Below are 13,328 nucleotides of genomic sequence, written 5' to 3'. Positions count from 1 at the left end.
GAAGAGGTGGTCCAACGACAAATGTCGACCCCTAGTGACCTATTCCGGATATGGTTTGCTGTCCTCAATCTGTGGCTAGAGATACCCTGTATCACTCCTCGAAGCTTGCCAATATTCTTCTGTTATACCCTGTACATCGCACTTGATTCCTAGTGGACGTTCGTAATTTGTATAATCCCATAGGTGATGTGCTTTAATTAAAACTGTGCTCAACAAATTAATTTAATTACTATAGAGTGGCTGGATGTAAGCTGAGTCATGTATCAACCAGTATATAAATAAAAAAAGGAGATCACCTGACTATGAAATAAAATAGGATTCTAAATCAAACCAATTTAGTGAAATAGTTCTGCTGTTTAAATACATGAGTGCAAATCTGTTCCCAAGATCTAAAGGAAGTTCAGGAAAGACGACAACACAGAATGAATGATAGCTTAACATTTGACAAGCGATTGTCTTAGCAATGAACGGAAGATGATGCGGACATGACATCTAATGAATCAGCGGTAAAACAAAAAACACGCGATGGCTGCTCAGTGATGGATGGTTAACTGAATGCTTAACGAAAATGTGCATGCTCTGTCGAAAGATAAAGAACGAATGACCCCCCAGACCTCCCACGAAGTTGAAGTTACAAGAATCCCAACATTTCCTCACTCAAGTAGCTACTTGTTGGCCATCAACGGAGAAGTCCTCAATCTACCTGGGAATAAGTGATTCTTGCTCGCTCTCCAGACTAAGTATCGCTTCACATCCTTCACAGTGAAAGATTACCGTCAGACCTTGCCTAGGGACGCCAGATGAAAGTTGATGTCGTCAAGCCCTGAAAGAAAATTGCGCAACGAATAACTGGGGAGGGGAGCTTGAGAGCGCTACCTAGAGAGCGTGCCTTTTCTGTACGATACTAGGCAAGGGGCTGGAGGGCTCACACGCTGATGTGTGGGACCCTGCATTCTATATATTTTATTTTAAGTGAATTCCTTTGACTTCTTTGTGATTTTTAAGGTATGTTAAAGATTGATCACAATTGGTTACCTATTCATTCGACTTTACTGCGATTGCAGCAGTTGTTCCAGTTCACAGATATTACAGTTTTACAGCTTATATGTCGGGTATATTATACACTAATCTGCAAGCACATTTCTACGGGCAAGACGGAATTGCGTTGGCCAAATGTATAACACCGAAGTCTCCCAATAATTTACATCCACTATGTGAGCAGGATAACGGGCAGACTGGGGAGCAGATACATTAACACAGGGGGTCACATTTCCGAAATTAAAGGAAAAATTCATTTCCTTACACAATCCGAAGCTGGAACGAAAAGAATTAGTACAAATATTCAAATACCTCTCTTCCATGCGTGAACATCGAGACAGACGCACTGAGAGCACGTCTGCTCACTTACCCGTCTTCTGTAACACTGCACTACTATGGCGGGCACCCGGAGGTCTTCCTGGGCCCCAGTGGAGGGGATGGGCGAACCACTTGGCCGTGACCAACCTCTCCACCCCAAATCTTGTGACACTGGAACGCCTTTGACTATTACCTTCCTGTGATGTCTCTCTAGTCCCCTACCCAGGAGTGAGGTTGGCACCACTATACTACAGAACTACTTCCCAGCTAAGATTTGGCCACGCTTTACGGAAAGGTGTGAGGAGGATTAGGAAAGTTCATGTGCAGATCCACATTCACGTACAAGAAATGCATAATACACCTCACATATAAATACGTATTATGATGCCTGACACATTTCTTTCCACCCGTCCACATGGGTTCTGTTGCACCCGCGGTCGGCCGCGTCGTGCAATAAAATTGGGGCCAGAGCCTCCTTTGTATTTCTCGGTGCCAGCGAGCAGCGAAACCTGCTGCTTATAGAGCGGAAACTACTGTACCGTTTCAACAGCTTTCAGTGAGCTAGCGAGATTGTTTTATGATGTTCTTCCCAATGGCATGGTATTAAAGGAACCAACAAGCTCCTGAGTTAGCAAGTTTTGCAGTATTAACCTATGGAAATACGCAGCTCTTAAGAACTCTCTCTAGCATCACCTCTCAGCGGTTGAGTTTTCTTAGTAGCCAGTTGCCTGGACTCCACGTTTGGATTTTCTGGAAACTAGCATTTGGCTCCTCCCCTCTGCTAAACTATTACTGTAAACGAATAACAAGTTCACTGCCAATTTTCAACACGTGTCCTGGCTATATCCTAGCGAAGAGTATATCACGAAAACGGAGGTCCTTTGTCAACTGTGAAGGTCGACTGGGTAGTCCTCCTAAATCTGCTACTCGGCCCGAACTCAACTGTTCGCCCACTGTGTTACCTGATTTTCTCAGGAAGTCGGCCAGGCCACACAGAGCGTGAAGTTCATTTTGTGAACCGCTATGCGACCAGCAGCAGGTCGATCACAACACCCAGACTATGCTACGGTTCGCTTGATCTAGCGGACTGCCGCACACGCAGATTACCATAACCTTTGTCTTTGTCACTCACGATCAACCCACCTCCCAGCTCCTAAGCTGCAAGAGTACTTACCTCTGAGAACTTTAGGGGATTTTAGCTACTCGGTTCATAGGCAGAGTTCCTGGTGGGGTTCAACAACATCAACACAATCACATAAATAATTACATGCAACTTCCATCAGTATAAATAAAGAGAAAAGTAAGATATTAACTGGCGTCCTAACGTCCGCGATTACTGAGGTTCATTTCTATAAGCGAGAGCATTTTCAATTGATGTCGGTCAATCTCAAACCAAATTAATTTAAATACGAAAATGGAACGTGAGACGTGTCAGTCCATTAACAGACTGTCACTCATCATCAGCATCTATTTCAATCTCTCCATAATATATTGATCTTATCTGATCTTTCTTCAACGTAATCTAAATAGCAACCACACTGCAAAAATGTTTCTGTACCAAGCAACGGATAACGAAAAGTTTTGCAGTCATTGAGAAACGTGGATGGGATGTCTCAGGTCAAACACAATGGTGAACAGGCGGTTTCAACGGCACATAGACATTCTAGAATTGTCTGGGCCTTCCTCTCGGCGCTTTCAGGGCACAGCAGAGCTGAAATGGACGACAAATGAATTAAGATGCTTTGAAGTCTCTTTATGTTTGTCACTTTCAATTTACGTGTTGTATTTGTATAGTGGGATTCTCGCTCGCATCAGGCACCTTGGCGTAACTGTAACACATTCAGATCTTTAATGTGCATCAACTGTGTTACATCTTAACTTTTGTTAATCGGTGAGGTGGTCAGTTTTCGAGTTTCCGCTTGCCCGTCCGAATAGTAAGGCCTTGGAATCCCTCACACTCTCGTCTAGTAAAACGCTTCGAGCAGTTTCTAATGCACATGCAATTCTTTTTATCAAATTCTTTCTTTTGAGGTGATCTGTTACACCACGTGTTTCACGCACACACACGATTTTAAGCTGTATTATAGCAATCACTATGTTTTAGATGACATAATTATCACTTTAATGAGTGCTGTTGGCAGATGGGATGCACTCAGCCCTTGTGATACTAATTGAGGAGCTACTTGTCTATAAAATAGCGGTTCCGGTCACGAAGGCTGATAACGGCCGGGAGAGTGCTGTGCTGACCACATACCACTCTATATCCGCATCTAGTGATGCCTATCGGCTGAGGATGACACGGCAATCGGACGGCATTATTGGGTTTTCCGAAATCCGCTCGAATGGAGTTGAATTTAAGTGCTATTATTGTAATAACAAATGTTGGATTGTTATATAATTTTTCTAGCGATATTCTTATTTCATGATAGTAATTGAGGAGCTACTTGACTGTAAAATAGCGGTTCCGGTAACGAAGGCTGACAAAGACCGGGAGAGAGATGTGATGACCACATGCCCCTCTATATCCTCATCTACTGATGCCTGTCGGCTGAGGATGACATGGAAATCGCACAGCATCATTGGGCCTTCCAAAGTCCACTCGAATGGAGTTGAATTTAATTGCTATTATTGTAATAACAAATGTTGGATTTTTATATAATGTTTCTAGCGATATTCTTATTTCTTGATAGTTACTTGATTTCTTAATATCTATAGTTTCTGAATTTATTAATAATTGTTTAGCGCGCATCTTTACAGACTGTCTGCCTTCAGCAGGAATACCAGTCGTAGGGCGCCCATATTATAATCAGTGTACACGTTTCTCAAAACTGCAATCAGCAGCAAACTTTGCAGTTTCTTCGCGTGCGCAAAGTAAGCTGGATTAGGTATTGAAGAGAATTGGGGAGAAGAGGAGTTTGTGGCACAACTAGACTAGAAGAAGGGATCAGTTGGTAGGACATGTTCTGAGGCATCAAGGGATCACCAATTTAGTACTGGAGGGCAGCGTGGGGGGTAAAAATCGTAGAGGGAGACCAATAGATGAATACACCAAGCAGATTCAGAAGGATGTAGGCTGCAGTAGGTACTGGGAGATGAAGAAGCTTGTACAGGATAGAGTAGCATGGAGAGCTGCATCAAACCAGTCTCAGGGCTGAAGACCACAACAACAACAACAACACGTAAGCTGTATCTCTCCTACTATATGTTCCTTTATTTTTAAATTACAGTCAGTTAGCCTTACAAATCGTTATTAGGAACTAACCTTTACGTCAAATAGTCTATTTATTCAGGGCATGCTTCTGGATATATATTTTCACGTACTCCGAATACTTCAGGAGGTAGACAGCTTACAAATTGTTATTCATCCAGATCCTCTACTGAATGGCAAGATCGCGTTTCATATTACTGCGTCTTCTAATTGCGCTTTGCTGTTTCATACACGCACCTGTCCTTGTTTCAGATGGGTTACCGAGAGCTAAGTCCGGAGCTGCTGTCAAGAGCCCAGAAGGAGTTGAATGAAGACCCGAAGAGAAGGGACCAGGACATCCAGCACATCAAGGACTGGCTAAAGAAACAACCGCACATCAAGGCGCGTATGGGTGAGTTGAAACTGAAGTATCTATGGCTGACGAAGTGTATTTCAGGCTGATTAGGTTGACCACTTCATATTTAGGCGGAATATTTCACCCTCAATATGTATGTAAATCTCCTCTGTAAAAACTCAGTTAAGTTAATAATTAGCCCATGTAAGGTGTTAGATAAAAGGTAACAAACTACTGGAAACTATTTCTTTGGCCAAAAGCAAATAATCTATGTACAAATAAATATGATTGCAACTTGTCTATATCGAACAGCTGTTACTGAAAACTTCTTTGTCAAGAGCTGTGGATGGAGAAGCAAAACCGAAAAGTAGGGTTTAATTCGGAAAGTAACTTCGAAATTCAATATTCAATATTGCTGCGACAACCAGAGACACAGTGGACCGGTTAAGTATGTCACGAGTGTAAAAACAGCTACAGTGATAGACAAAACAGTGAGTTTGGCTACGTACATTGTTTGTAGCTGTATCGAGTTTCCAGGAGACTTTCATTTTGTAACAACGCAGCATTCAGATGTAGGTTATAATTTTATTTTAAGAATAACCATTTGTTATCGGAAGCAAAGAACCAAGTCCTAGCCGTCTACTTCGACAGTTAGTGAGACTCCACACGCAAAAGATCTGACTTCAAACAGTGTGTTATCAGTGAAAGGTTAGCAATCATGTTTGTATTAGAAGATGATCACCAAAGGCAAAAAATGCCACCAAGAAGGCTATGAGTGAGTGTTTGGTCTAACTGATAAACCGTTCCTAACGACCTACTTGGAAGACTAACTGCTAACATCTAGTTCAAATCCGACAAAAGCAGAGCGAATGTGGTTTAAGTTCAAAGACATCATATACCGAAATATAGTTGAATACATACGAAGTAAAGCAATAAAGCAATAAAAACCCACCTTGGTTTAAGGATAATAAACGGAGAACTTATGGAAAATGGACTAACACACTCTCGCTACAAAAGAAACTAAACTGACATGACAATACAAAATGTAACAACAACTTGAGCATCCCCAAAAGGGTGACGTATAGAGCTTTTGTAAGTAGGCTGTTTAGGTTTTTATGTTCGGAACGCCACGTAGCGCTCTGTATGAAAATCACTGACTGTGGCTGGTTTGCTTTCTTGCAATATTTGCTATTGTAGTGTTGGGCAGTTGGATGTGAACAGCGCGTAGCATTGTACAGTTGGAGGTGAGCCGCCAGCAGTGGCGGATGTGGGGAGAGAGATGGCAGAGTTTTGAGAGCGGACGATCTTGACGTGTGTCCGTCAGAAAAACGAAATTTGTAAGAGCAGATGTCATGAAAATGAACACTATTAAGGTAAATACGTTTTTTTGAGGTAAGTAATTCATGAAAGGTATAGCTTAATGTTAGTCAGGGCCATTCTTATGTAGGGATTATTGAAAGTCAGATTGGATTGCACTATAAAAAAGTAATAATAAAAAAATTGTGTGTCAGTTTCCTATTGATCAGAATAAGTAAAGAGAGAAATGTCTTTGTACGTTCAGTTTTTCTCCGCTATTTGAAAATCAAATAACGTAAGAGGTTTACCATCACTGTCATTCTTAAATTTTCTAAGGGGATGTTTCATACTTTCAACAATTTCCCCTACTGATCTTGGCGAAAGATCTGTCATAGAATCCTAAAAAAGCATTTCATATGCGAAGTCAGTAAGCGAATCCTAATATCCCATTCATTCTCTGGTAGATCAGTCTGGTGTTGAAACTGAAGACAGCAGACATAAAACCAAACTTCTAAATCCTCTTTAAAAATGCATTCATGTATGGGAATACAACCAGGCCAATATTAGGTAGCCGCACGCACACACACACACACACACACACACACACACACACACGAACGAGAGACAGTGAGATAATTTCCCCTCAGCACGAGAAAGGCACCAAGCTTCTTCAGATTTTCTTTTAGATGTTTCAATGAAGACTCAGAAATTAGCGCCTTTCTTTTCTCACACTCATCGATGATCCACAGTGCAGCAAATATTCCCTCAAACCTAGAAAAAAGAGCGAAGGATATTTCTCTCTGCAAAAAGACTAAAAGAACGCATGCACAGAATTACTGACTAATATCGTTAACATCTGTCTGTTGCAGGATCCTAACGTGTATGTTAAACTCTAATGTTACGACATAGGGTGAGCAACAGTAACAGACCGCTCGCCGACGAAACGGTTTCCAAAACATTATAGTCCTTGGATGATCATAACAAAATGCAGAAATATTTGGACAGAAGTTCCATTTAGTTTAATGAATGGCAGGTCTCTCTAAACGTGGTTACGGTGAGATAATTCCTACGACAAAGAAACTAAGGCCTGCAATATCCGATTCCAAGATTAGTAATCATCTGCCCGTGAGAGACACCAGAGAGTAGGCACTCTTTCGCGTGTGTGTTTTGTGTGTTGCTCATAACAGTCTGCTCCGTATGAAAAGGGGGTGGGCTAGCAAAATTAAAGTTGATGATTCGTTTCTAAATTATCTTTCTATGCTTAGAGACAACCATTGTTAAGGTTTTCATGTTACATCTCACCAAGAGTTTGCTAGAGGAGGAAGTAGGCAGTACACCTGGTAACACCTGCTATTTCGGTGACATCTCGTCGGCACAGGGCCGATGAATGATTCGTTGGGAAGCGTCAGCGAACATTTTGTGCTAAAAGAAGTCGCTCCCCACAGTGTGATCTGTCACCTCTCGACGTTTCAAGCAAAAACTTTGAAACACCCAGTACACATTTGACCAAAGGAAGACGTGCTTACATGCGTTACACTCATTTCTGTTTCATCACTTTGATTAGAAGATATTAATGAGATCACTTGGACTTTTCAGTTGTTAGATATGCATGATTCTTTTCGGTAGAATACTCTAAGAGGCTTCATCCACCTGTTTCTGAAGAACTGCCGCTACCAAAGGAAACGTGAAGAACACATCACGCGTTTCCATTTATTTATTGAAACTGTAAGGGGCGATCAATAAGTTCCCGTTCGAGGACGTACAATCAAATATCTGTATGGCAGTCAGGTAAAATCGCCATGGGCGTTGAGGCAATCATCCGACCGACGCTCCAGGTTCAAACCATCTGTTAAAACATAGAGTTCTGCTGCGTGAAGAAGTCCTTAACTGGCTGCTGCACATCCTCGCCCGATAGGGACCCTTCAGGGCCTTTTTTAAGAGAACGAAGGTGTGATAACTACATGGGGAGAGATCAGGACTTGAGCTGGCGTAACTTCTGCATTACGGTACGTGCGATATGGGGACGTGCGTTATAATGAAGCAGAACTACCCCTCAGCGCCCGATTCCACAACGGTGGTCTTCGGTAGACATGCTGCCCCCTACAGATTCTTCATTTTTCGATGGATGTCTACAGGTGTTTGTCCTTCGACAAGGAAAGATAACAGCATGTTGTTCCTTTCTGGACGTGTCTGGTAATAACGTCGCCATAGCGTACGTTTCCCCATTTACCGCACGCAGGTCAAAAAGGCACGAATGCCGCACTAGTCCATCGCCTACATGTCGGTGCTTTTATACCCGCATCTGATTCGTGCTACGTTGCTTAGACGCTGCAGTAACGTTGTAGAAGGGAAACTTTTTTGATCACCTCTTATAAACTATTGGACGTGAATCACTGAACGTCAGTGGTTGCTATTGATGGCTTCATATCTGTTCCCGGGTAATGTAACGCCACTATTGCTTGTGACGGCAGGAACGCAACCACACTAATCTTTAACTCCCTGATTTCAATAGAGTTCCGCTGAAAGGTATAGCCTGCAAGTTCAGGGGATAGCGTAATGGGTACTAGTAAAGTCAAGGATGGGAAAACAGATAATGGTTATTAAAATTTTGCGGTAGAAATAATATTGTCATAGCTTCAGTGGAATAAACACAAATCGCTACTTTACTGTTTCTGCTCATGACTATCCATGATTTCGCTATATCACGTAAAGCGACTATCTGTGAATATCTGGAAAACAGTAATTCATCCATGTAGATCCCTAGCGTTTAGAGTAATCAGCATAGCGAAGAGAGACAAAACAGAAGACAGTATGCCTTCAATGCACACCCCTCAACATACTGACCATTTAACATTTCGCATCAAAAAGAGACAAGCGAATGTACGAAACCGCCCCTACTGTCATATAATAACGAAAATTTGAGAGAGCTACTATAGATTTAGTTCCATGTGTCTCTTGATGCTTCACCACACCACCTCGCGAACTTACGCCACTTTTCTTTCGTTCCCAGGACTATAGAACTCGAAGTACCGTCGAGAAGTATACCGAATACGGAAACGCTGTGATCGATACTGTCCGAAGCAGGGCGAGAATACCATTGCTGCATACCGATTTAAAATAGAGCTCGAATAAAACAACTTTGTGACTGGCAGATTGCAGTAGTAAGGAGCGGTGTTATCGGCGTGCAGCCATTCACACTGTACATTGTTCTGCCTGTACCTGCAGAACAGACAACGCAGTTGGCACGTGGCGCTCGAGAAAGAACTTCAAGATTGAGCAAAAATATGGAACATCAAAAACACGTTACCAAGTCTAATAGGGTGCACAAAAACCATTATCATTCAGAACAGCTTCCAGTCGTCTCGGAATGAATGAGTACAGATTCTGTATCGTTTTCAGCCGAATCTTATACCATTCTCCCTGCAAAATAGTGGGAAGTTCAGGCAACAATGATGAAGGTCGATAGCGATAACGCACGGCTCTCGCCAAAGTAGACCACAAATGATCAACAAAATGGATACGTGGTAACTACAGTGACTAGTGGAGATGCAACAATTCGGCCTTGTGCTTACAAAAACAGTCCTAGACGATGCGAGCTGTGTACACACGGCTCTGTCGTTTTTGAACACAGTCTCACCATTGGGTTTGACCTCATCAGATAAAACGGTCACACAAACCTTTCTAGTAATAGGACATTGTAGAGTTACCATGGGCCCTACGGAACACCACGATATGGTTGCCCAAATCATCACCGAACCACCACCCTGGTAGCAATCACTCTGCATTGCACGCTTGGGACGGTGTACGCCGTACGTAAACTCGACCTGAAGTTTGAAACACACTGGAACAAGACTCATCCGGCCAAACGAAACTCCTCTAATGCTCCATTTTCCAGGTTTTATGGCTTCAGCACTACGTTTTCCTGTTATGGGCACTTGTATCACTGAATTCCGGCTCTTCCTGTATTTCGCAGCTTTGGAGCTCTTCCTGCTGCTTTGGTGCCGACAGGATTCGCTAAAGCGACATTCAGTTCATCGTTGACTTATGAAGCTGTAGTCTTCTTGTATTTCATCACAGTTCTCTTTAATGACCGTCCGTCAAGATAACTCAACACACACTTTTGTTCGCGTTTTGAGACAGCACACGATTTTTTTTCACTTTCCGTGTATGTGGTGTAAATCTTTGATATAGTACCTCTTTTGAAACAACAAACACTTCGGCTACCGAGGATACGAAGCTCCCCCCGCCCCCATAAGACCCTCGACAGCTTGCCCACGTTCGAATTCACGTAGCAGAACACTGTTCTGCCCACTCGCAACGTATTCAGACCATTGCACAGGTCCCGTTCGTGTTCACGTGCAACAACGCAACCTGCAGGCTGGATTAGCATCTATTTTCAAGTATGCATTTCTAGCGGTGCTTCACTATTTTTGTCCAGCTCCTGTATGATTGGCTGGTGGCTGGTCGCTACCATTCGACTCGCTGAAATATCAATCGCAGTGTTAGTTTAATGGAAATATAATTGGTGGTCGACAGCGAAAGGACTGGACTGCTCTGACAGCAATACACCGGCGGAAGCACTGTCGGCTCCCACTGTATCGCCACTTCCGCACGCAAACGACTGTGTTTTTCACTTCTCAAGCAGGAACGCTTTCCGGACACGAATATTTAGCCTATTTCAAGAAAAAGAATTACACCGCTAAATGAAATTAACAATAAATTTTTGACAGAGTTGGAGACATTAAAGAGGTCTATACCATACCGAATTAAATTAAGATTACACGAGCCCGCTTGGTTAGCCGCAAGGTCTAACGCGTTGCTTCCCTAGCGGGAAGACGTGTCGGTTACCGGCACGAATCCACCCGGCGGATTGGTGTCGAGGTCGGGTGTGCCAGCCAGCCTGTGGATAGTTTTCAAGGCGGTTTCCCATCTGCCTTGGCGAATGCGGCCTGGTTTCCCTTATCCCGCCTCAGTTACACTATGTCGGCGATTGCTGTGCAAACAATGTCTCCACGTACGTTACACTATAATTACCATGCAAACATTTGGGGTTACACCGCCCGTGGACGGGGGGGGGGGGGGGGGGGGGGGGTGAAGGGGGTGTCCACTGGGGGCTGATTCGCGTAATAAGTCTGGGTTCGGTCTGGGGCGGATATGGGGTGGGTGAACTGCAGTGGCCTGTTGTGTGGTTGTGAACTACTGAGGACAACGGCGGGTTGAAGCCTCTCCGTCGTTTCTAGGTCCTCGGTTCACCGGTTCAATACACAATACACAAGGTTATACGATGTTCTTAGGAGATAAGGACTTTAAGTTCCTTTTTGTTAAGCGTTACATAGCGGCAAAATTAGAAAAAAACTTCGTCTTCCGAAGACTATAAACAGCACATGCAGTGGAATCCAAACTTCTCACAGGTCCGCTGTGAAGGGCGATATGTTGGTGATCACCGAAGAAATGCATTTGAGTCCACACAATACGGTTTACGAGATATGTCGTGACAAGTTTGGGGCTGTTGACGGAACGGGAAGTTCCACCCGTGCAAAAACATTAAACTAATTCTGGCCGTAATTAAACTTAAGAGCAGAATTTTAAAATGCTTACAGGTGCCGTCTGTCATCACTAAGCATCTATCCCGCTTGATGGTCTATTACCACAATTGGTTGCCCATCTAAGGTCTTCGAGGGGCAACAAATTTGGATTTTCAGAATCGCATATATCTACATTTTAAATGCTATCATAATCTACACATTGAGGCGTGTAATCTTATGGCAGTGAGACAAGTAATGAAATTAGAAGCCTTTTATTTCTCCTGAAGCAGCGTCACTCACAGCGCAGAAGTTATTCAGAATATATCCATTCAGTATTTGAGAATGAAAGAAGTTTGCGAACACGAAGAAACTTAACACAAATTCCAAACCATAACAAAATTTCTATCGCTGACAGTCTCCGCAAAATAATGGTAAGTAAGAAGTTTGTCACTTAATAAATTTTCGCTGTTCATGCTGTAAAACTTCAAAATCATGCATGACGTTTTAATTTATTACTTCTTAACTACTAACCCTATTCCCAACGAATTTTCCAGACAGCTTTCATATATACCATCGAATGTACCTGCACAACTACGTATTTCTCTGTACGACACATATTTCAGGAGATATGACGAACTAAACATTGAGATGTGTCACAACCAAAGCTTTTGCTTAAAACGGAACGATAATTTCCAGATTATCCTCATCCATAACTAAAAACATGATTTCAATCCTTTTCTAAACGTTTTCTCACTTACAAGCTTAACGTCAAATACACTACTGGACATTACAATCGCTACACCATAAACACGATGTGCTACAGACGCAAAATTTAACCGACAGGAAGAAGATGCTGTGATATGCAAATGATTATCTTTTCAGAGCATTCACACAAGGTTGGCGATGGTGGCGATACCTACAACGTGCTCACTTGAGGAAAGTTTCCAACAGATTTCTCGAACACAAACAGTAGTTTACCGGCGTTGCCTGGTGCAACGTTGTTATGATGCCTAGTGTAAGGAGGAGAAATGCGTACCATCACGTTTCCGACTTCGATAAAGGTCGGATTGTAGCCTATCGCGATTGCGGTTTATCGTATCGCGACATTGCTGCTCGCGTTGGTCGAGATCCAATGACTGTTAGCAGAATATGGAATCGGTGGGTTCAGGAGGGTAATACGGAACGCCGTCCTGGATCCCAACGGCCTCGTATCACTAGCAGTCTAGATGACAGGCATCTTATCCCCATGGCTGTAACGGATCGTCTAGCCACGTCTCGATCCCTGAGTCAACAGATGGGGACGTTTGCAAGACAACAACTACCTGCACCAACAGTTCGAGGACGTTTGCAGCAGCATGGACTATCATCTCGGAGACAATGGCTGCGGTTACTCTTGACGCTGTATCACAGACAGGAGCGCTAGCGATGGTGTACTCATCGTGAAGGTCGCATCCGTGTTTGGCGACATCGCGATGAACGCACATTGGAAGCGTGTATTCGTCATCGCTATACTGGCGTATCACCCGGCGTGATGGTATTGCTTACACGTCTCGGTCACCTCTTGTTCTCACTGACGACACTTTGAACAGTGGAAGTTACATTTCAGATG

General features: G+C 43.2%; 1 protein-coding gene across 1 annotated transcript in view; it reads left to right on the top strand.

Annotated features, from left to right (window-relative positions):
• LOC126284343 (alpha-tocopherol transfer protein-like) overlaps nt 1-13,328 on the top strand; it is a 102,396-nt gene that overhangs the window by 23,660 nt on the left and 65,408 nt on the right. Inside the window, exon 2 of the mRNA XM_049983197.1 lies at nt 4,817-4,955. Coding sequence (XP_049839154.1) covers nt 4,817-4,955 — 139 coding nt within the window. The remainder of the gene's footprint in view (nt 1-4,816; nt 4,956-13,328) is intronic.

The sequence above is a fragment of the Schistocerca gregaria genome, chromosome 8, assembly GCF_023897955.1.
Source record: "Schistocerca gregaria isolate iqSchGreg1 chromosome 8, iqSchGreg1.2, whole genome shotgun sequence".
Classification (NCBI taxonomy): Eukaryota; Metazoa; Arthropoda; class Insecta; order Orthoptera; family Acrididae; genus Schistocerca; species Schistocerca gregaria.
Note: the sequence above shows the minus strand (reverse complement) of the source record. Positions and strands in the feature narration are given on the sequence as shown.